General features: G+C 39.8%; 1 protein-coding gene across 9 annotated transcripts in view; it reads right to left on the reverse strand.

Annotated features, from left to right (window-relative positions):
* Positions 1-2,887: 2,887 nt before the first annotated feature.
* The window catches only part of SEPTIN2 (septin 2), a 21,833-nt gene continuing 168 nt past the window's right edge, over positions 2,888-24,552 (reverse strand). For 2 of the 9 annotated variants that reach the window (XM_015637295.3, XM_015637298.2), the window contains exons 2-13: positions 22,176-22,208; positions 20,944-21,064; positions 16,848-16,934; positions 15,564-15,687; positions 11,681-11,815; positions 11,323-11,440; positions 9,958-10,059; positions 9,519-9,664; positions 8,771-8,854; positions 7,012-7,069; positions 5,905-6,017; positions 2,888-5,501 (exon numbers count right to left, since the gene is read on the reverse strand). In XM_015637295.3, coding sequence (XP_015492781.1) covers positions 5,913-6,017; positions 7,012-7,069; positions 8,771-8,854; positions 9,519-9,664; positions 9,958-10,059; positions 11,323-11,440; positions 11,681-11,815; positions 15,564-15,687; positions 16,848-16,934; positions 20,944-21,064; positions 22,176-22,184 — 1,089 coding nt within the window. In that variant the 5' untranslated portion in view covers positions 22,185-22,208 and the 3' untranslated portion in view covers positions 2,888-5,501; positions 5,905-5,912. Of the gene's footprint in view, positions 5,502-5,904; positions 6,018-7,011; positions 7,070-7,099; positions 7,992-8,770; positions 8,855-9,518; positions 9,665-9,957; positions 10,060-11,322; positions 11,441-11,680; positions 11,816-15,563; positions 15,688-16,847; positions 16,935-20,943; positions 21,065-21,446; positions 21,540-22,175; positions 22,209-23,483; positions 24,399-24,525; positions 24,547-24,552 lie in introns of those variants that run through there. The other 7 variants (XM_015637297.3, XM_015637299.3, XM_015637296.1 and 4 more) reach the window with 7 other exon arrangements.

Here is a 24,552-nt window from a genome sequence, read left to right on the forward strand (position 1 = left end):
GGCCCTCTCAGGAGGATCCTGGTTGCTTCAGGGCTTTGCTTTTGCACTGGTTTGTGTCCACAAAGGAAAGGCATGCAGAAGGCAGCACTATCACCTGCCCTGGGCTGTTCAGGCGGCTGGATACGGGTGCGGGGTCTGGAGTGACACAGGGGGATGAGCTGCTGCTTCTGCAACACAGAGAGGAGCTGTTTCTTAGTTTCTGGATTGAACATAATGTTTAAAATATCGGGAACAAAGCTGGGTTTTTTGCAATTTTATTATTGTATTTTGCTTTTATTTAAAATAATGAAGCTTTTCTTTATTACATTATTTTGTTTTGCTCATTTTATTAAAATAATAAAATTATTATTAATAACCATTACTTTTAATAATATATTTTTATATTTATATTTATTATCTATTAATTAAAAATATTAATAAATAATTATTAAATATTATTTATTAATTACTTTAGGGGCTTTTTTGCTGGATATCTGATGTAAATGCAGTAGATTGTGGGGCTGAAACACCCGTTGTGGGGCTGTAAGAGACGGTCTGAAGATTCCCTCATCTGTCTCACAACCGTCTCAAGGACAGAGACTGAGACCCTGAATATCACAAGGGACTTGGTTTGGAGGTTTGGGCCTATCTGAGCTGGATGTTTGCTAAGTGATTGTTTGCAGGTGGTTGCACGGTACACTGCTCTCGTTCCTGCTGATGAGCTGAGGCTTGTGCGTGGTACCCTGCGGAATGAGTTTTCTGCCGCGGCGATGGAAAGGCCGGAGCACCGCGACTTCTCTGGAGAAACAGCCCTGAGAAGGGCTGGGCCGAATCGCGTGTGAGCAGCTTCGGGCAGGAGAGTGATTCCAGCTCAGCCCAGCAGCATCCGAGTGATTCCAGCTCAGCCCAGCAGCACTCGAGTGATTCCAGCTCAGCCCAGCAGCACTTGAGTGATTCCAGCTCAGCCCAGCAGCACTCGAGTGATTCCAGCTCAGTTCAGCAGCACTTGAGTGATTCCAGCTCAGCCCAGCAGCAGCGGTGGGCAGGCGATATGGGAAGCAGGGATGAGAAAGCTGGTCCAGCGTTCCACTAAGCACAAATGTTTATTCAGGCAGAGCTTTGGCGAAGGGAGCCAGGAACAGCAAATCCCTCGAACAGGGGAAAACCTGGGATATTTATAGGGAAGAAGAGGGGCGGGGGGGAGCCCAAGTTACCTGTATCAGGGTGGGACAGCAGGGGGGAACACCAATGAAGCACAACAGTTTAACATTTCTAACTCAAAGAGCCCTGGGAGCCATACATCGTGTCTCTCTTACAGAGAAGTATCTTGTCCCCAGGGGAGAGTCAGGATCTCGGGCTGGGCGGGCTCCTCCACACCCGGTTCTCCATAACTCACGGCTCTCGTTCCTGCTAGTGAGCAGAGGCTTGTGTGTGGTACTCTGCACAATGGGTTTTCCACGACATTGCCCTCGTTCCTGCTGGTGAGCAATGACTTGGAAGACGTGGTTTGCTCTGTACCCTACACCTGCTCCCCACATAATGGAATTCATCACAATGCTCATCAATCTCCTCTGGTTTTGGTCCTGCACCCCTTGCTTTGCAAAAGACTGTAAAATTATACCCCAAACTCACCTTCCTTTGAGATCTCCCCAACGGACAGAAGACTCTGCAGTGTTGGATGGCTGAGTGGACTGGGATGTTGGTAGCTATAATCCCCTTACTCTCTTTTCTTATGCTTTGCTTTCTCCTCTTTTCCCTTTATCACATATTAGTGCTGATGAACACTCAATAAAGTGAGTTTTGCTGTTTAAGTTCTTGGTTTGCTGATAATCTTTTGTACTCTAAGACCAATTAAAAGAACCACATCATGAATCCCACCTTGCGGATCGTGACACAGGGTCCTGTACTTTAGAGGTGAACTTCTAAACATCAGAGAACTTCCCCAAAACCTGACCCATTTTCTCCCGTGTTTTGCACGTCTATTCACCCTTGGGAGCAAATCTCTGAATGACCTCCCTAGAAATCTGTCCCAACTCTCAACATGGTATGGAGCCCACTGAGTTAGGCCTGGCAGACAGCAACAAGAACACGCTTTCCTTAACTTACAAAGGGAATTCAAAGCTCTCAAAAGCTCTTGTAACAGGCCTGAGGGAGGAAGAAGGGGTGAAAAGCTGGGGAAAATCATCCTTCCCTGTTCTCCCTGGATAGCAATACTGAATACTCATCAAGAGGCCCTCACTGCCCTCAGTGTTATCATGTCATAAACTGGTGTCCCACAATACAGCAACAATCCTGACTGCTCTCCTTGCTCTGAAAGAACTCCCCGTAAGGAGTATGTATGGCACTATACACAGCTAGGGTCCACACCCACATCAACAGACCAAGTAACATGACCGAATATAGAAAATGCTTGGATCAAACCTGTTTCTAAACTGCTCTGGGCAGATCTGTGGTTATCTCACCCCTTTGTGCCCCCACACTGGGGCTGAATTAAGGCAGTCCTGGTTTAGGAATGGTATTCCACAATTTAGCTGTTCCCACGGAAACTTCAAACCAGGCTGCCAATCACTCACTCCCTCTTTCTCCCTCTCTTTTCTGCATCAGGATAGAGAAGAGAACTGGAAGCACAAAATGTTGTAAGAACAATTTACTGGAAACAGCAATGAGATATGAGAAGGACTGGTAAACAGCAACCATGTTAACTAACAGAAATGATACAAAAGAGAGAGTTCTTCACATGGAAAAATGCTTACCCATGGAGCCTAATCCCCTTCACTGCCACACCAACCCTGTCCTTTTGGCTGCTGCAAAAATTAACCCTGTCTTGGCTGGAACATATTACCAAATTTTCCAACATATTACCACAAATTAATATTGAATATAATAATGAAGCATAATAAACACAAACTAGCTTTTTAGCAATTTTTATTACAGTTTTGGCTAATTGTAGTACATAGATTATAATAGGTTTTTGTACCAAGAACAAGTAATTTTTGCTAACAACTATAAAGCTCTGCAAATTTAAAAGTACTTTTACTCCTAAAATAAAAACCTTCACAACACAGTAACAGAAAAAAAACCCAAAAAAAACCTGTGGCCAGTTCAGCAAGCCACCAAACAGAATCTACCTTTTGTCTCCAGGTCTTTCTGGTTACTCATATCTTCCTTTTACCAGCAGCTTTTTTTGAGAAAAGTAGTCTTGGCTTTTCATGCCTTAGCACAAAACCATAAATTTCAAGACCATCCCAAGAAAAGTGAAGGGGAAATAGACCTTCAGAGACATCAGGCACACTATGAACAATTGCCCCAAAGGCTTGGGAAAGAAGCAGTAATTAATTACCTGTCTTGAGTATTGCAGCTAAAATGGCCAGTGCCATAAACTTGTTTTTTCCCATTAAATACCAAAACAGCATACAAAAATATTTCTCCTGCTGAATTTTTAGATCAACTAATTTTTGCTTAAGAATCATGTGAAATGCTTTATCTTAATCAAATATTTTAATAGATATGTAAATATTCCAAAGAATCACACATTGCCTGAAAGAATTTCACAGATGGTGACCAAACAGCACTAATCAAATGGACAATCTGCTCTTGTTCCCATGCTGAAAATACAGGAAAAAAAAAAACAACCCTATCAACCCAATATACACAGCATGAGTGACAAGTGCAACCAGGCCCCTGTGTAGACATTTTACATTTCACAGTTTTTCTTCAAGTACAGGCTCATGGTAATAGAAATAAATAAGGTATTGGGGAATGTTCTGACAGCTCTGCTACATTGGTCCTATACTTTCTTTTGAAAAAGCATCTCAAGGATTTAGAAGCACATGTTCTTCCATCCACGTTTTATATGTAGAGATTTGACAAAATGGGATTTAACTCTTCTGTGCATACAAAAAGGTTCTCATTTTTACTTTTGTCAAAGTTAGGGAAGGTCAAATGAGTCGTGGCAAACTTTGATTGTACGTGGTTTTGAAAAGAACTGGAGCTCCTCAGCAAAGGCTACAATGCAGGGTTTTACTTCACATTTTGAAAAAAATTCAAATAAAACAGTAGTTTCAGGCAGGTAAAAATTTCATTTGATTAACAGGTTTATATTTAATTTAGCTAGTGAAGTACCACTAGAATTATACATTAGCTGTAGAAATTATATTTTTTTTTCAAAGAAATATGAACAAAATTATAAAAGTCACAGCAGCACCTGAGCTCAAAGAGCCAAAAGAAGTTGCAATTCTACCTATCTGTTTATTAGCTGCTGAGATTCAGGATGTTTTGTGATAGATCAGATGAAGAAATCTGATTGCTGGCTTTATCAGGAGCAGCAGACAACCCAGGGTGTGTCACTGCTTGCCCTGTCAGACACCACCTGGGCAGTTGTGTGCTGCATTTATTATTTGATGCAAACACAACATGAGGCATGATCTGCAGGACCAGTACAGCCAAGCCAAAAACAGTCTCCTTTGCTACCAGGATTAAGAAAGTGACCTTGTCCTACTAAAATAAACCAGAGTCATTCCTGAAGTAATACTGCTGACTCTGTCCTGGAGAAAGAACTTAAAACACAGTTCACATTGATCCTGTCAGGAACAGGTCACTTTTAAAAAGAGAAGTGTGCCAATATATATATATATGTTTACTACATGTAACACTTTTCAATGCCCTAAAAATAGTATGGAAATACTTACTAGAAATTATAGAATTTCTTCTAATTTGAATATAGGAAACATCTATGCATAGAAAACTACTCTTTGGAGTTTACCTCATTCAATAAAATCAGCCTTATTCTGAAGTTTATTTGGCTACAATAATGCCAGAAAATAGCAGGAGTAATTTGTGATGGCCTACAAGAAACTATTCAAAATTAGCTGCAATAGAGTAAAAGATTCAGGAAAATAATAACCCTCAAGGTTAAATCTAAAATAAACAATGCCTGTCATGTACAGTTTGCCTCTCACAGAGGCATTTCCTCTTCTTTCTTTCACTAAGACACAAGGCATGCTTTAATTTTCATTTGATATTTTGCAGAGGCCAAGGAAATCTTGTGCTGTGAGCAGAAAGGACTGCTGGTCTCCACACACATGTAAACACTGCTATATTTATAAAATTAACCTTGCAGGGAGGCAACCTTAATGAGGTGACTGGCACTGAACAAGGAATCACTGACAGCTTTTTATTTCTTAATAGAATACAAACTTAAAAGCAGTGAACTAATAAGGTATATTAAAAAAATATTATTATCTAATGCTTATCAGGCTAGAAAATTTTCAATGACTATTTTGTATCCCTAATAGGAAATATAAAAGATAAGAAGGACTAAAGAAAACAAAAGTCAAATGTGTATAATATATAAAAACACCAACTGACTACATGTTATGAAATACATCTCACAAGATGTTACCACAAAACAGTCCCACATTAAACTCTACAGCAAGCTCCAGACCACATGGAGGCATCCTTTCTGCCTCCACCATTGCAATCCAGCTCCAGAAGGTCTCCTGCGAGTCAGGGGATAAAATGATCTAAAAACAAGACAGGAAAATACCATTTCAGATCAGCACTTCCCACATTAAGAAACCTGAAAGAACTGCAGGCATTTTATAAGTCACAAGGAAGCAATGACTTCATCATGAGATTAAGATACCTGTTTAAATTATTTCAAAGACTTCTTCCATCATTCTTACCAGTATATATTGTATCACCTTTCTGAAATTTTTTCATACATACACACACACACCACCAGATTGTTTAATTTGACTGCAAGCCGTTTAACTTTGCAAACAGCAGTTAATCCTTATAAATTAAAATTAAAACTGAAACCTATGGAACACCACGTGTAAACATTTTTCCAAAACTCCTTAATACCAAGCACATTAGAGAGCAGCTAAAGGAGAAACCCTTTAAGCATCTGTTTAAGCATCTTACCCAAGACTTTACACATGGTGCCCATGAACTGCAGTGCTGTCACCTTCTCCACTTTGCATCTGCATCTGCATCTGGGCCTGCATTCTTGCAATCATCTCCTGCATGCGACGGAGCTGGAAAAGCAGCACAGATTGATTCTGTAGCTTAATCTCACTTCAGAATATAATTCTTCACTGTCACTACTCTAATATTTATTTTTATTAAAGAGGGATCACATATCTGCATTTTCTTTATCTGACAGGTAACGATCTCAGGTCATGGCATCTTCTTTTATTGCATTTCATCACTGAAGAGGCTGGCATTTACTGAATGAAATAAATAGGCTTTACTATTGTACTGTGGGATGGGACTTCTAAGGGTCCCTAAATGGAATTCTCTGATGTTAAATGTATAAAAATTATGGTTCTGAAGTACTGAATAAGCATTTACACTTACTAAAGTTTATCAGAAAAAAAAGCAGCCTGGTAATGTCTCTCCAAACTACTCCTGTATCTGTCATAAAAAAAAATTGTCAGGATTATTCCCCAGCTCCCTTGCTAGGTATGACCAGGTGGAAGCAAGTATTACAGGCAAACCATCCACTGAGACACAAGCATAATTTCATTGCACTTTTTCTAGTCTTGCCTATCTATAACCTTTATAGGTTTGAAGAACAAGAAAAGCAGCATTAGAGCCACGCTTTATGAATTTGTCATAGTGGCAGAATGAGAATTCCCATTTATTTTTTTATTTCTGACCATTTCTACCATCGTTCCCTCTTTTGCTGCAGAGCTGAACTGACTTTGTCCCAATCTGCAGTTATTAACTGCAGAACCCTTACTCCCATGAGGATGGTTCTCCTTGCCCACACAGTGTGTGTTACATCCATTGCTGATCACTACAGTGGAATCATGTTTTACCAGATTCCACTTGTTCCAAAAAATCCCTATCCTATCCTGAGTCTCCTCTCACCTCTTCTCATTCTGTTTTCTTATTTTCTTAAGTAACTTTATATTGGCATATAACTGGATTTCCTCTACAAATTACCAAGATCATATACATATTTGCTCTAAAGTAGCAACAAAAGAACAAAAACTCCCCCAAGAATATAAAGTTCTGTCATCTTACTTCTGCTTCCTTCTCAAGCAAAATCTTGTCTTTATTTACTTCTTCATCTTCTATTTTCCTAAAATAATATTAATTTTGTTAGAAAGATAAAATCATTAAGGTTGGAAAAACCTCCTAAGACTGCTGAGTCCAAGCATTAACCCAGCATTGTGTTCACCACTAAACCATGTCCTCCAGTGCCACATCCACAAGCAGTTTGAACACTTCTAGGGACAGCAGCCCCAGCACTGCCCTTGGGCAGCCTGTGTCAGTACTCAAACACTCTTCCTGTGAAGAAATTTCTCCTAATATTCAATCTAAACCTCCCTGGTGCAACTTGAGGCCATTTCCTGTTATCACATCACTTGTTACTTGGGAGAAGCCACTGCCTCCCACCTGGCTTTATTCAAGATTTCCTACCACTTTGTTAATGCCTTTCTCCTACTCCATGTCACAACAGGAAAGATCTACAAACGGATCTAATCAAGCAAGTGCCATCAAATATGCAAAGCAAACAAACTGGTGTTTGTTTAAAAGTTAACAGAGAAATACACTGTAAAAAAATCTGCTGTGCTTCAAAACCTCTGAGATCCTTAGTGAGTACAGTCAACAAGCATCTATTACCAAGCACTCCTGGTAGCAGAAGTGCAAGCTTCTTGAAATAGATTCATATGAAATCTACCCTCACTTACAGTAAACCTAACTACATTCTAGCACCACTTCAGAAATGTGAAAGCAAAGATATATGGGCCACTGAACTAGAAAAGATACAAAAAGATGTTTTAGTTTCACATACCAAATTTAACAGCAACTTGAAATCCTCTAAGAATTGGATGACCTTAAGTCACATTACTTCTAAGGCCTTTGTACACACCTGTTAGGTAAGGGGCTCCAGAACTTGGGAAGTTTGGGGACTTTTACCTTGAATTTCAGAAAGCAGGATTTAAAGTCAGGAGAGAAGAGCATTTTGTTGCCTGTAGGCCAACGCTACAGGCATGAAACTGCAAAAGGAAAACACCTTTTGCTGAAAACTGACTAGACATGTGACAAAATCTCTGTCAACAGCAAGATGGGGAAACTTGCAAAATGCCCTAAAGCCCCCAAAATGTGCAATTTGGAACCCTCTAGTGGCTATAAGAAGAGATGCAGCTGGAACACCTAAACCAGGGAACAGAGTTTCCCACAACAACTCACCAACTCATCTTTACAGACCTTGCTATTGTACTTTAAAATGGGGTGTTTTGCCCAGTTCTCTTTCCAGAAAAGCTATGCCCTCTCCAGCCCAGCTCAAAACAGGGCTAACAGCTATTACCCTGTGACTGCTACTATTTATGTATGTCATGTTTAATAAAGCATTGCAAAAAAATCCAATCATCTATTTTTAAAGGCCCAATCCAAATATTCCAGCTGTTAATTCTGAAAAAAAACCCCACACTCTTCTTAAGATATCCGCTCTGATCTAATTTTCATGTTTTTAAGAGATTTATCACAGGCATCTGTCCTACTTTAATACCTTCAACATTCCAATCCAACTTTGTTTAAGCCTCAGACAAAAGCACAGATCTATTCCCACAAGTCCCTGACTCCACAGCTGTCTCTTCAGATTTACCAAATATTTTTTGTTACACTCTTTGTAAACTGGTCAGTAGAATCATATTGACTGGAGTTACCCAGAGCTACCCTTGGTCTACCAAATCCTAGCAATGCAATGGTGGACACAGAGAGAGCAAAATCCAAATTCAGAAGAGGGAGAAGCAGCTTGTAACCATGAGATGACAACCTGTTGCCTCGTTTGAGCCTCTCAGAGCGGAAGTTCTCATAGTGAAGATCCTGGGTCACCTCCTGAAGGTCTTGCATATGGGTGCTGGAGGAAGAAAAAAGTAATTAAAAAATAAAACATCTTTGTGTCACATCAGTTTGCTTAAGCAACTCTCACATTCGTCGCTGTCTTGGATCGATGTCCTCAGCATGCATGCCCACTTAGCATACGTAATTTAAAATCTAATTTCAGTTAAATTGGTGCAATAAAGGACAGATCACCCAGCCCTGAGACTGCCCTGGCAGAAACTCTACTCCTGGGTGAGGCCTTTGATGAAGCTGAGGAGGCAAAACAGAGTAACAAAGACCAGGAAAAAAAACCAACCAAAACAACCAGCTTTTCAAGTCTGCTCCCTTGCAAGTGTATCTAGTTATAGATACATTGAAATAAGAACAACCTGTTTTATATTCCAGGGGATCTGAGAAACAATGCAACACTATATTGGACAGAAGAATCAGACAAATCATTATTTCCACTGAGTAATTAATTCAGATCAGAGAGAGCCTATGGGTCCTGCATAGTCCAACTCCTGTGTGGTCAACCCCTGACTAGGCCTAGCTCAGCTAGGTCAAGACTGCTCATGGCCTTCCCCACACAAATTCTGAATGTGCCCAGGGATTACACAACTGCTGCAAGCCCCCAGTGTAGTGCTTGATTATCTTGGTGATTGTTTTCTAAACAACTATTTAATTGGAATTCTCTAACTTACATTAGCATGGTCCTCAGCTTCAGGAAGTCATTATGCTCTGGATTCTCCACTTCAACTACACCCCAAGGGTAGAGACGACCTCTAACTTTTTTACCTTTTGCTTCAATGAGCTGATTGGACCCCACTACACAAAATGGAATGCTGGCCTGAAAGCCAAAAGTGCAGAAGTTACTTATAATGAGCCAGGACAAACAACTCCAAGAACAACTCTTTTTCTGCTCAGCAATGCATATTATGGTAATAAGTTCATAACTCTTTTAAATTAAAGGTGTAAAATAAATAAAAATAATTGCTGCCACTATCTTCCAGGCTAGGGAAGCCTGGGCAGAGACAGTGACTCACTCCAGGTTGCATTGCAGGCTTTGTTCTAAAGCCATCTGAGTGATCTGAAAAAATACAATATATTATCCATGTATATAACCTATTCAACCAGTCACACCTTCAGGAGTCTGGTCTGCTCTTTAAAATCTTCATCCTCATCTGATTCAGCATCAGGCAGGTGATAAATCTTGATGCCATGCTCTTCTATTTCATCCAGAATCTGAGATATGCAATAAAAGAGATCAATATAATGTACATGTAGAATCAGTACTTTTAAATCCTAGCATAAAACTACTTAATACACGTCTATAAAGAAATCTGGATTTATCACTCAATCAGGATTTGGTTTTAAATGCTGTATTTCTTCATGATAGACAAAAACTACTTGCCACAGACTTACAAACAAACAACAGTGTTCACAAAAACTTTGTCCTTTGTGGAAACTGTGTTTTGATAAATCTTTGCAGGTTTTTTTTTGTAATAATAAAAGCATTGACTCACAAGTCATATTTATTTTCTACAGCTGAATCTCCTTGCTCTTGTCTCTGAATTACTACTTGGGGGTAGAGGTGGGAGTGTTTGGAAAACTGAGATATAGACACAAGAAATACTTTTTTCTTCATAACAGTAATGGTATCTGCAGCAGGAATCCATTTGCTACAGACCCCAAATTTTGCTCTTTAAAAACGAAAAATCTTTATTACTGCAGAATTCTAGCACTCTAAATGTACCTATTAGAGTACTCTATAGATAAAGTCTCTATTTTTATCCCTGATCGGGTAAGAGAGCTATAAGGATTTTCAGAATAGCTGACAAAAATCATAAAGTTTTCAATGCAAGAGCTAAGACTGGAGCATGCCTCTGACAAGTTAATTCTAACACTTCTTTCTAAACTTCATAGCTGATATTAGCTCATGATGGTTTGTTGAATCCCACCTCCTCCCAGCAAATGCATAACTGAATGTGTTAAAAAGTCTTGCCTTTGGAAGACAGAACTGGAATGCTTTAGAAGGAGTGACATAGGGGAAGAAAAACAACTTCAAAATCAGAAACATCTCTGAAAATCCCATTTTTTAACCATTAGAATTCTGTCCAGGTTAAAAAAAACCAAATACATGTATACACATTCTATATGCAGATACTGTATCTGCTTTGGGACTGACAAAACAAGTAACAGAGCAATTATCATCAGAAAATGTATTTAAATATTTTTCCAACGTTTCAAAATTCACTCATAATCTAATTGTAAATGTAGCCAGATTGCTATTTTGCAAACAACACTCTAAGGATAATTTCTCAGTTAAATACATCATAAAATAATTTACAAGACATCAAACTACATATTAAGTGATGCTACACTGTGCATGAGATTATATTTTTCCTCAGCTAGGACAGAGTAAGGTTAATGAGAATGCCTCTCTACAGCCACCATACTGCCATAGCCAAAGCACAACACATTTCTGCAAGCCAGGAAATCACTCACCCTTTTCTTTAGTCTCTCTCGCTCTTTCAGAGAAAGTGTATCAGCTTTTGCAATCACTGGTACAATATTTACTTTGTTGTGTATGGCCTTCATAAACTCAACATCCAGAGGCTTAAGGCTAAAATTAAGATATGGAAAATTTTTACTCTAAATTACCAATTTATTTTCACTCCAACATAAATATCTATCTTTACACAGAGAGAAAGAACACAGCCAATTAATGCCAGCAGTTATAGCAGTTGCTCAAGTAGTGGCAACCCAATTCTGAAAATTTAAGTCAACAGGCACAAACCAATTCTCTAAAATAAAATAATGGGGGAAAAAAAAAGAAAAAAAAAAAAAAGACAGAAACACCTACCCATGACCAAATGGTGAAATGAAATAGAAACAGCAATGAACTCGATTATCTATGATATGCCTTCTGTTCAATCCACTCTCATCATGCAGGTATCGCTCAAACTGCTCATCAATGTAAGAGATTATGGTCTTAAAACTGTAAAATAAACATGGATTTGAGGAATCACCAAATGTTCCACTATTTTAGGACTCTCAAAGGTAATATTAAACCACTGAGATACCCTGTTGATGGTCCAGTCTTACGATGGACAAAAATTAATTTACTGATTCTATAGAAGGGGGGAAAATAGAAGAGCACATATCTTAAAAATTTAACTGAATTCTAGAATAACAAACTACTAAGCATATTTTATGCATATATATTGTGGGTACGGAGGAGCCTGCTAGGCCCGAGATACTGGCTCTCCCCTGGAGAGGAGATACTTCTCTGTAAGAGCGACACAATGTCGCTCCCAGGGGTCTTTGAGTTAGTTATGTTAAACTGTTGTGTTTCATTGGTGTTCTCCCCTGCTGTCCCACCCCGATACAGGTATCTCGGGCTTCCCCCCGCCCCTCTCCTTCCCCATAAATATCCCGGGTTTTTCTCTGTTCGGGAGATTCGCTGTTACTGGCACCCTTCACTGGAGCTCTGCCCAAATAAAGGCTTGTGCTTTGGTGGAACGCTGGACCAGCTATCTCATCCCTTCTTCCTGTGTTGCCTGCCGCCGCCGCTGCCGCACTGAGCTGAGCTGAGCCGAAATCACTCTACTATTACTGAGCTGAGCTGGAATCACTCGACTGCTCGAAGCCGCTCACACGCGCTTCAGGCTAGCCTTTCTCAAGGCTGCTTCTGGAGAAGTCGCGGTGCTCCGGGTTTTCTGCCGCTGCGGCAATATATAGTAAGATAAAACATACATAACCCAACCTCAGCTCTACAACAAATTTCTCTTGGGTTAATGTTTATATATTGATTAACATTAACCACACATTTTCAAGACATTTTAAGGTTCTTGTTCCAAAATGATCTAAAATCATAAATGGTTTGCATTGGAAGAGACCTTTAAAGATCACCTATTTCCAAGATACTGGGCAGGGACACCTTCCATTAGTCTAAGGTGCTCTAAGCTCGTCAGTCTGGCCTGGAACACTTTCAGGTATGGGGCAGCCACAGCTTCTCTGGGCAACTTATGCCAGGGGCCTCAACACCATCACTGTAAAGTCTCTGCTACACCTATATCTACTCTCAGTTTCAAACCATTTCCCCTTGTTCTGCTACTACAGGGCCTGGTATTAAGTGTCTTTCCATGTTTCCTGCGAGCCCATTTGAAGGCCTCAGTCAGGTCTCCCTGGAGTCTTCTCTTCCCTTTTTCAGATGGAATCCGAACTCTCCTAGCCTCTCCTTACTGCTGTTCTAGCCCTTGGGTCATTTCCATGATCCTCTTCTGCACTTGCTCCAATAGTTCCATGTCTGTCTTGTCCTAGAGCCCCAGAACCGGATGCAGGTCTCCCAGGAGAACAGGAGTGGGGCAGAACTCTCTCCCCCACACTGCTTTTGATGCAGCCTGGGATACTAATGGCTTCCAGAGACTGCCTGCTCATACCCAACTTTTTGTCCTCTAGTGTCCTGGTTCTGGGCCAGATTAACAGGAGGGTGCAACTCCAAAGAGGAGCAACTTATTGCAGTGTGCTGAGCCCTGGGTTTTATTTACTGGACACTGCTCATCACTAGACAGCACCCTCAGGCAAGGAGGAGGAAAGCAGAGCAACAGGCACCATGGCCATTCCAACTGCAGCTGAACCACTGCCACAACCTGTGCCATGAACAGCTGCCCCTACCTGGAAGAAATCCAAGACCAAATCAGTTTGCTTAGCAAAGGATGAAGGGGAAGCAGGGCCCTCACAGCAGGAGGAAGAGGCAGGACCAGAGAGAATCACTCACTTGCTGGTGAGCTGCAAGATATGTGAAAGGATTTCAGCTGCCGTTTGGGGGAGATCCTGGCAACCTGGCTGCTCTGGTACCAGGATATTGTGGCCCACCCATATAGATCCAGATCATAGGGAAGCCAAGCAACTGGGATCCCTGTCCTGGGATGTAGGCATTGACAAGGGGAATGGGAAGAAAACAGAAACCCTCAGCTCTGGTGGCAACTTCTGTCAAAAGCGAGGGAAAGGTATTCTTTCAAGGATCATCTAATGGTGTGACCAGGCAGGTGGAAGGCCATAGAAGAAGGTATCCACTACTGACAGAAGTAGCTGTACTGGAGGCAATCTCTAGGGGTCCGAATAACCATCAGTCCCCTGTAGATCCAAATGAGGTCCACTGTACACAATCCACATGGCAGAAGTTTGTACAGAGTGCACCACTTCTGTACATCAACTCATTGGCTTTGTTGCCAATGAAAGAAGGAGAGCAAACAGAGTTTCAGGTGACCCATCTCTGGCAACATGAATATCAGGGTTTTTTTCCTTACTAACCTGCACCTCCAGCAGTGAAAAGACTGTCCAAGATTAACAACAGATTTGAAAAACTTGAGCAAATTAGAGAGGAAATATTCTATACTCCACCAGTATGGGCCAGTCTCTGCTATTGTGAGCAAAACACCAGCATCCTCAAGAGACAGGATATAAACGAGGTAACCTGTGGTTTTACCTGCATGACCAGAGAAAAGACATAAGGAAGTGGGATGGAAAACCCACCACTGCCTCAGCAGCATGGGTACAGGAGTTGAGAAGGAAGTGCAACCACCGCAGGAAATTCTTCAAGCATAAACATAAGCCCCAGTTTCCAGTGGGCAAGTACTCAGAGCAGAAGGGCCAATGTTACCTCTGAAGTGTAAGGCTTCAGAACACTTGCAGTACATTTATGACATCAACGTGTGGGGAAACATGGTAGCGGAAGTTTTTGAGCAAGGAGAGAACATAATCCAGATCTTCCCGAAGGCTGGTTTTGCCATAAAACAAAGTAAGGTCAAGGGACCTGCCTGGGAAATTCTGTTTTTAGGAGTAAAATGGCAAAATAGGCATTGTCAGACTCCAGTGGATGTGGTCAACAAAACATCAGCTCTGTCCCGTGACCAACAGGAATGAAGCTCAGGCTTTCCCAGTGCTGTGGGTTTTTGTAAGGAGCATATTCCAGAGTGCATTCAGATTGTAAGGTCTGTCGTGACCCAGAAGAAAAATTATTTCAGGTGAAGTTCTGAACAACAACAAGGTTTTGAACAAATGAAACAGGAGATTGTTCATGTAGTAGCTCTTGGGCTCACCAGGACAGGACACTTGGTCTTGAACATGATTTTCACTTTATCAGGAGGCATTGATTTCCAAAGCTCTGGGGAAAGCCAGAGGTTACCTTGAGGTTCAGGGGCTTGAGAGATGTGGGAAAAGGGAATACCACTGAAAACTGATTGCCGCTGATTACTTCTCAGTATCTACTACAATGTAAATTTTTAAAAAAACAAAACAAACCCAAGCAAACAAACAAAATCTAAGATGATGAAAAGCACTTAAAAATTAGCCACAGAATCTGAGAATGCTCAAGTGAATGTGAACAAGATCTAGGGGTGGATTTTTGCACTGAAGAGTAGGTGATTTACTTTCTCAGAGTATTATTAAGAGTCAAGGTTACTGTTCACTTAAAGCTCTTTCAAGCAAAATGGAAGTTAAAAAAGAGAAAAAAAAGTGCCACAAAATTTATTTCAAGTTCTGTCAAAGTTATTGATGCCTCTTCACATGTACAGGAATTAATTCATAACACTAAAATTAAGCTTCCTCAGAATTAGAAAACAAAAAAATCCCACCTCAAATTCAGCGTTTCACAGATACACACATTTCCACCCCCACAGGACAGCTAAGAAATCCATGTCAGTCTCCACAGATAAATCAAGAGGTTTTCTCTGTGCACGTACCAGTCTCGACAATTGATGGCATCTCCATATCCTGGAGTATCCACAACCGTCAGGCGCAATTTCACACCCCTCTCTTCAATTTCAACTGTTGAGGCTTCAATCTGCACAGTGCGTTCAATCTTATCTGAAAGACAACAAACTCCATCTTTCAGAATCCAATTTGCAAGACCATGTCGTTCTGAGATAAGCTCCAAAGATGAATTGGCAGATAAAACATCATAAATATTATTCTGTCAATTACATTCTAAAGCCTGATAACAAAAAGACTCAGAAATAAATTCTTTAGCTGTTATTAGAGGATTGTATGAGATTTCATACTTTTCTTAAAAATAACGTAGAAATTACGGCAAAAGGGACCAAGACAACATGGCTAAAGGACACAGAATGATTCACACAAACACATCTCAGTGGTGTGACAGGAAAAAGAAGTAACTTTATTTTCTGACTCCAGTATTTATAGATTCTTGACTATGATCAAGGATTGGATAACTAAATTGCCACTTTCCCAATCACACTGGTCATGTGAAACATCCATCAAGGGACGTTTCTTAGAAGGAAAGTGTAAACAACTTATGTTTATAGTTACTTTCCCGGGAAAGTAACTGAAACTATGAAAACAAGATCAGAAGGTTTAGTTTTCAGGGTGACAAGACAAAGCCATAGGTAACTGGAGAACAGTACAAAATTATATGCAATGGGTTGTTTTCCTAGGTTTGAAGTTATAAGTAATCATCTGCAAACATGATAAAACCATTAAAGCAAGTCATTCAACTGGTAGCAAAAAGAGAAAAAATGCATCTTTTATTTTATTACAATATTCTCTTTTGTTGGATTATTGCATACCTTGGTTAACAGATTAAAAATAGGACAAGGAAATGAAGAAGAACAGGAAGTGAAATTCTCATCCACTAAATATCAATCCAAAGCAAATGAATCAAGGTGCAAGCAGGTATAAACAATTCATATGTTTATAATTGCAACAGATTAAAAACGGAATAAATTCTCTGATTGTTTTAGTTGTTGTTTATCTCACTGTGACACAATGACTGTTTTTAAGCAAAAGAAGGGATCAGACTTCTAGGTGTTAATATGAATACAGCCAAGGACTAAATAATAAAGACCCAATAGACATCCTGGGTGAGGGGGAAAATGGTTTTATCAAACAGCTCAAGTGTCAAGAAATACCTGAGAAACTATTACAGCTAGAAATCACTGCTGGCTGTTATCAAAATTCAAAGATAAAAGCATTCTAGTCCAAAAACCATTGAATAAAGATGTATTTACCAGCAGCTCCTGGGATTATCCTTTCTGGGTAGAGATCTGTCAGGAAGAGGCTGTTTATTAATGTAGATTTTCCTAATCCAGATTCACCTGTGATTCAATATAAAGATAAATTCAACATATTTACATAAATGATTTCAAGAGTATCTGATGGTATTATGTGACTACCTATTTTTTTCATATTTCTTTCAAATTAAAAATCTACGATTTTTTTATTTTGGATTAGCTAAGTTTTCACAAAAAGGTTGAAAAAATTTTTTAGATCTTGGTTTTGTAATGCACTTTCCCAGAGCTTTCACAGATGATGTGTAATTAATGCTTCTAGTCAAGTGGAGTTGTGACCCATTAAGATTTCTCATTTCATGTCTCCTTTTTTTTAAGACATGGTTTTCTGTTATGGCTCCAGAATGTGAAATATGCCCAGTGAGAAATCCTTGATCCAGTCAAGGCTTTATCATCGATTCAAACAATGAAAAATGCATTACTGACCTTCTGTACAGGCAGGCATCATAAAGTGGGATTTATTTCTGGGTTTTATGCCAATATGGCAAACAAGAACTCAAAGCAAGAGTAGTATGGCCACTGAGCAATTATTTTATATTGATGAACTTGGAGGTCACCAAATTGTACTGTAAATATATTTTTGTTCTAGAGATACTGATGGCCATGTGGAAAATTCAGAGGTCAGCTAATCACTTAAAGATCAAGACTTTAATCAGAACAAATGTTCATAGCATAAAAAAGAGCAGCAACTTGAAATGCTCAGTACTTGAGTTCACTGAAGAGATCTTTTTCTAGAATTTTAGTTTTATTTCAGGTGTTGATAGAATTCAATTAAAAAATTAGGTGTCAAAAAATGATGGACCACAGAATCTCTGAGCAACACAGACTATTCTGCAATACAAATATGACAAAAACATCTGAACAAAAGAAAATAAAAGGATGGAAATTGTTTTAAAATGAAGATTTGACTAGGAGCTGCCAGTTTGTAATGCCCTATAAAATGCAGCTTTCAATATCAGATTGTGCCAGTGCAGCCTTCACCAGTGAAGATGACACGCACCCAGAATAACTCAACAGTCACATGGAATCATTTCAGCAAAACCAAAGAAGTTTAATTTCATCCAGTACCACATTCCACGGTTTCAGTATGAGTAAATATTACACATAAACCAAATCAGCTTCCATAGTCACTGCCAATGATTATATTGGCTACAGCAGTTTAATGACTCAACTGAAACAACAATTTAGATTAAGTCATAACTTAATAATGAGAATGAACATAAAAATAAATATAAGTGACTGGGATTTATTTGGGAGCAACATAGCCAAGCTGCCAAATTCTTATAAACTCCAGCTCATATTTTCAGATACCACAGTAAACAATAGCAGGAAAAAAAACATAACGAAAAGCTGTGTGAAAAAGCAAAATCATTGATTAGGATTCTGTCAGCACAGGCAGATTTTAAAGTATTATCCTGCTCAGAAATTAAGAAGGAGGGCAACTTAATGAAGAATGATAGTTCAAAACAGGCACTGTGACACTGCCCATAAGAGAACATAAACTCCGTGCATATTTGAAGAGAATGAATTCACATTCCAAACCGTTGAAATAATCAACAATTTAAAGCACAGTTTATTTTATCTTACATCAGCTGCTTCCCCCTGCTAGTGTATCTTAAAATACTACTCCAAATTTTCAATGAAATTATTTTTTTTCCATGTCCTCTTCCTGTAGTTTTCATTTATCTCTTAAAATACTGGCAGGCAGCAACCGTAAAGTTCCACTTTACTTCAACATGGGTGGATTAATTGTCTTTCTGTTACTCTTACACCATGTAATTTCCCCTCTATTTCTATTTTACAAGAGGCTAGAAACAACTGTTGGTCTGTATAATTTTACATTGCTTTCTTCCAGAACTGTTTTATGTGGCACTATTTACAAATAGAATTCAAAGAGATCTGGAAGATAAGTTTAGCTACAGCTAAAAAGAAAAAAAAAAAAGAAAAGAAAGCACACCTTTTATTTCTCAAAACTGTTCACACTTTTAGGATCACTTGTTGAGGAAGATGAAACAGGGAAACCTTATGAATACAATTGTTTAGCAAAAGATTCTGAAAATATGAAACCTAGGATCAAAACAGAATTGAAAACTAGCTTTAAGCTATAGGATGCTGAGTGCTAGTTACTATATAAGCAAAGAACAATAGCCTAGCCAGCTGAAAGAGAATCCCTGTTGATGAAACAATACCCTTCTGCTGCTAGCGAATCCAAAGGTCAAGTAGCAAGAGAAGAATTTGAAAAGTAGCTTTTAGAGTTTAAAATGTAACACTGTATGGTAATATGGTAGTTCTTAAAGGCTACATGTAAATTCTATAGGACGTATGTAGTGTACTGATTAGTCACTAGGAATTAGAATATTCACTATAGAAGAAGATACAATGTATTGTAAAAAGAACTTCTCTCTCTTAACTTACCGTCTTTTACCTGCTCCTACCCTCTGATTCACTCACCTCTTACTCTCTCTTAAGCTCGTCTCTTAACTTCTCCACTCTGCTCTTACCCACTCCTCTCTTAACTTCCTCTGCTCTCTTACTTGCTCTCTTGCCCTCTATTAACTTCCTCTCTTACTCCCTGCTCTTACACCCCCGCTTGCCCCTCTCTCTCTACTCCCTTAATTACCTTCAGCCCTCATGCTCTCCAACCCATCTCTCCACTCTCTCTCTCCCTCCCTGAGCATGTTTACGCTGTGGCTGGCAACATAAACAGACCTCTTCCACCCTCTACCTAAATAATAAACTGCTTCTACCTGAACAGCCTGACCCTGGAGAAGTCTCTCACCATGAGTGTGTTTATTTACACCAATAATCACTGAATAGTAAATTCTGAGGAGTAAAAGTTGACAGCATAATTTGAAGCAGCTACTTATAGTTTGGTTTTCCTCTTAGATTTTATGAGATATCCTTTATGGTATCATCCAAATCAAATCCAATGAAAGATACAGTAAAAAACCATAATAAAATTCTAGGAAGACAAAGATAAGGGCAAACTGTACAACACTGAAGAACAAAATACAGAAGTAGGACAAAATCAGTGCTAGGGCTGTCATTTGGCAAAACTAATGAAAGCTTTGAGGATAGACTCTCCCTGTAACTACTGCAATCCAAAACAATTAGGAAGTTAAACACCTCCTATCATGCACTATCTCACCTCTCCTGCTTGTTCTCACTGTGATCTCTCTTAGGCAAATCTAGCACACAAATGGGATTTATTTCTTGTGGTGCCAGGTAATGAAGAGCCTTATTCTATTATTCACTTTTTGAGAAAGCCTATTTAAAAGCAAGAATTACAAACTCCAAACCTCACAATTTATGGCTCACAGAGAGACAGAGAAGACACCCAAGCCTGATTTGGGTGTCCACTTAAAAGATTTCTCAAAGGATCAAGGTATTTCTTCTGCAGACACTAGACTTTTCTTTCCATTCCAGATACCTACACAGACTCCCCATGAATTATCAAATAGAATAACACTTTAGATTACAACTGCTAACATATAATCATGATCAAAGTAAGAAGTAATACCTCACATCAAAACCAACTGGTCCAATTCTCAGCCTTTCTCACTCTTTTACAAGAGTCTTTGGAAGGGTTGAAAAGACTGGAGTTCAGATTCTTTTGAACTAAAGAAGTGTAAGCAACATTTTAAATAGAATGGTCTCCTTAATACTGGTCTCTTAATCAAAACACACAACTGAACTAAGACTGCATTCAAATGCAAAACCAATTTTAAACTACATTTTAAATGGAGTGCTGGAATCCTGCAAGACAGGGGAGAAGAAAGGAAGGAAGGAAAGACTGCTGAAGTGCACAATAAAATTTCTTCACCCACAAACTTGTTAATGTATTCAAGCATGGTTTGTAATGTGGTAAACAACTGCTGGAAGAATGAACAAAATATAAAAGAAAGTCAAATGCAACAGTACAGGAAAATTTCTGCTGCAAGCTGAAGCCTAAGAATAGTGCAAATAACATTCATTTTAACTTCAAATTCCCTGTGAGCAAGTACTAATTATGAGAAAAACTATAAAACTTCCTTACCAACTACCATAAGAGTAAATTCAAACCCCTTTTTCACAGACTTTCGGTGAACCTGATTGGGAAGGTTTGCAAATCCAACATAGCCAGGAGTTTCTGGATTGGTAAACTGAGCAGGCTGTTGCTAAAAATGAAATAAAATAAAAATAAAATAAGACATAGTAAGCAACCACTCAAGACTTACTACTTTGTATAACTGATTTCCTCACTTAGCTCGAAAGGTTTGAAGCTATGTGACAGAGAGGAAACTACTCAGAGGTTCCTACTACTCAACAGTTTCACAAAGAAATGCAGAACAACTACATTGACCTAGAGCTTAAAACACAAAGCTTCGCTTGTTCAGTTATCCAGACAAGATCACCTTAAGTAAAACAGAAATAAAATCCCAAATAATTATTTATCAAAGTATGACAAAGTATGAATTGTGGGCACTAATCACTTTTTGAACAGTCTTCACACACAGTTAAAATAACATCGTATTCTATGGACTTGAATAAAGAGATTACCATTTCTGATCCATTTTTAGCACATCCAAAGAAAATCCTTGAGCAACTTGTGAAGTGACAGCCAGCTGCTGGAAGTGCTCTTCAGAGAGCTGTCTTCAAGTGTGGGGAAGGGGAATTTACATTTTCAGTCGGGTTTAGAATGCTCATTGCTACAGATATAGCAGAGAAATCTTTACATGTCTTACTTCCCTCTTCAAACATTACTCAAGCCCCCTTTAGCATTCATTTCACTCCAAAAAGTCAAAATGGATGTTTTACCCGTCATATCCAATGCTTGGGACCAAGAATTAAATGAATCCCAGCATGACAATAATGTTTTAGGTTACAATATTTTAAATGAAAGATTTTATTGGAAAGCCAGTTGATTCCATTAGTAAAGAAAGAAAAGAAATCTAAACCATTTCCTTAAATGATGCCTGCTCTACACAAAATCGCAGAAAAGATGCTTCAATGAAGATGCACCAGGGAGCTTTTACACAACTCTGACCAAAATTAAATCCTTCCAAAAGTGTTAGTTAACTGCAGAGATTTATACTTGCATGAAACTTCTTTAATCTATGTTTTACATCACTCATCTTTCAATATCATGTCTCCTATAGACAGTAAATTTAGAATACCCTTCACCATCAAACAGAAGCAAGTTGCACAATTTGTCATTGAAGATTAATATTTAAAAACAAAAAATGTGTTCCACATTGTTACATTGAAAGACAGAAATGTTATTCTTACCTTGGACATTTTTAGGGAATGACAGGAAAAAATCTGAAAAAATAGTAATGTTTTTCAGCTTATTAAAAATTGTATGAGGAAAAGTCACCCACAAACCACTGCTGCTGCACACTAAACTGAAAAAGGAGCATCCCTGATTGGATGCCACATTCTGAAACAGTGTCAACTTCTTCACAGAGTATTTGATTCTTCTGTACTAACAAGGGGCAGAATTTTCAGCTACTGTTGCTCCTATAAACACAGTCAGACAATAAATTCAAGCAATATGAATGTGGGGAGCTGAAGACACCAGATACATGACAAACCATTCTGAAGCCTTGAAAGTCCACATCCTTTCCGGAAACTAACCAAACCAAACACCTTGCTAAAAAACATCTTGCCCTTTAGAGGAAACAGTTTCTTCAAAGCCAAAAAAAACCCTTAACTCATGTATTATTTTTTTTCAAGCCTCTTTCTCCTCAACATTTCCACCCATGCTCAAGTGTTTTGTAAAGAGCTAAGAGCTTCAAAATGAAACTTTTTCTCTTCCTTTTTTATCTAGATGCTTGCAAACTCAGCTATTCTACCTTCTGTTTACCAATATAAAATTTCCATATCTGTAGCTAGCTGCATGTGAAATATAAGTCAGGTACAAAAAAAATTTTTTTTGAAGTATTTCTTATCTAACATTTCTATGCAAAAATGTCTCGTAACAAAGACTCACCAACCACTAACGTGCATGATTTCAAAAGATTGTGACTTACTGTGGCAATATAAAAATGACAGCATATGCTGTATCTGCAAGTGATAAGAGCTCAATTCCCCTTTCTAGTCCCTCCCCTGGCTCACCCTCTTAGCACAAGGAACCTGTTCCCACTCCTAAAGCCCACAGTCATCTCTTACCTAGCTCGCTCGTACTTTAATTCTACAGATTTGAAATTATCACGACCCAATTCTTTCCATCTTCCAAGCAGATTTTGTCAGCAAGTTCAGCTTTGTGTGAAATTACACCAAACTGCTTCAGTTTGCAGCACCCCTCAGTCTGTTCCTCCCAGCAGAGACATCTTGGAATCAAAACAAATTGCCCCAGCATTAGACAGCAGAAGCCAAACTTTCTGTGTCAGGCACGAGATAAAGTTGTTTCAATGTGGGGATGATTTCCAGGATTTTCTTCTCAAAGCTACTATAGAGGTGAATGTTTACACAATTTTAACCTCATTTGGGTTTGATGTGAGTTACAAACTGAAGATGTTAAACACTGAAGCAATTTGGTGTCCTTTCTCACGAAGCCAAATTTGCTGAGAAAAACCTGGCACCTTGGTTACTTACATGAAATAAAAACTGGATAACATGTTTCTCAAGGGAAGTTGCAAGATAAAAATAAAATCTAGTATCTGCAACATCTGTGTTTCAGCCCATGAAACAGTCTGAATGCCTACGTTGCATTCAGTTAGTGAAGAACTTATCCGTGATCCTTTTATCGTGTAAGACTGCTCTGATAGCAACTCTTCCTTCCAAGAGTGTTTCCTGCCCAGTGATGTCATTGATTCCTGCTTAAGCATTCTCCATGAGAGGTTTTCAATGCCAAACAAAACTAGATCCTGCTGGAACACAGAGGAACATTCTTTTAATTTGTGAGACTTCTCTGTCACCCAACTATTTCCAGACGCGGGCTAAGAGCAGAGGGAAGTTTCTCACAGCGACTGAGAAACGAAGCAGCGAGCAGTTATGCAGACAGCTACAGCTACATTGTATTTTAACATAGGGACCAAGCACAGAAATCCTGCACGAATGCGCTTTCCCACCACGTTCCCGCCAGGTCTCAGCGCTCCCACACAGGCAGGAGTACACCCGAACCCGAAGGCCAAGGCCCCGTCCGACCGCAACCCGGCATCGCACGGGGGGGGCTTAGGGTTGCGCTCGGGGTTCGGGTGCCTTAAAGCAGCCCAGATGTTCCTCGGGAGCTGGTCGGTCACGTTCCTCATCCTCCGGTTTCAACAGCGCGCCTGGAGTTTTCTATGAGAGCGTGTTCAGAAGCGACTGCCTTTCCCGCTGTAGGAGGGCCCCGCTCCTCCGCGGCCCCCGCCCGGGAGTCCCATGGCGGCCCATACAAGCACCAGGTCCCTCGCTGGGCGGGCGGCCAGGGCGCCTCACCTCCCCGGCACCACCGGCAGCGCCCATCGTCCCGCTCCCTCCTCACCAGCATCACCCAAACTCCTCAGGTTCGGGGGTCCGTGTGAGCGGCTGAAAAGAACAGACCCTTTCCCAGCGCTCCTGTCCGCCGCCTCCCCTCATTCCCGGTCCCTTTACCGCCGCGCACATAGACCCCACAGTCCCCCGGGGCAGGGCGCGGCAGAGCCGCTCGGCTCACCTCGGCTCGGCTCACCTCGGCTCGGCT

Source organism: Parus major, chromosome 9 (assembly GCF_001522545.3).
Source record: "Parus major isolate Abel chromosome 9, Parus_major1.1, whole genome shotgun sequence".
Taxonomy (NCBI): domain Eukaryota; kingdom Metazoa; phylum Chordata; class Aves; order Passeriformes; family Paridae; genus Parus; species Parus major.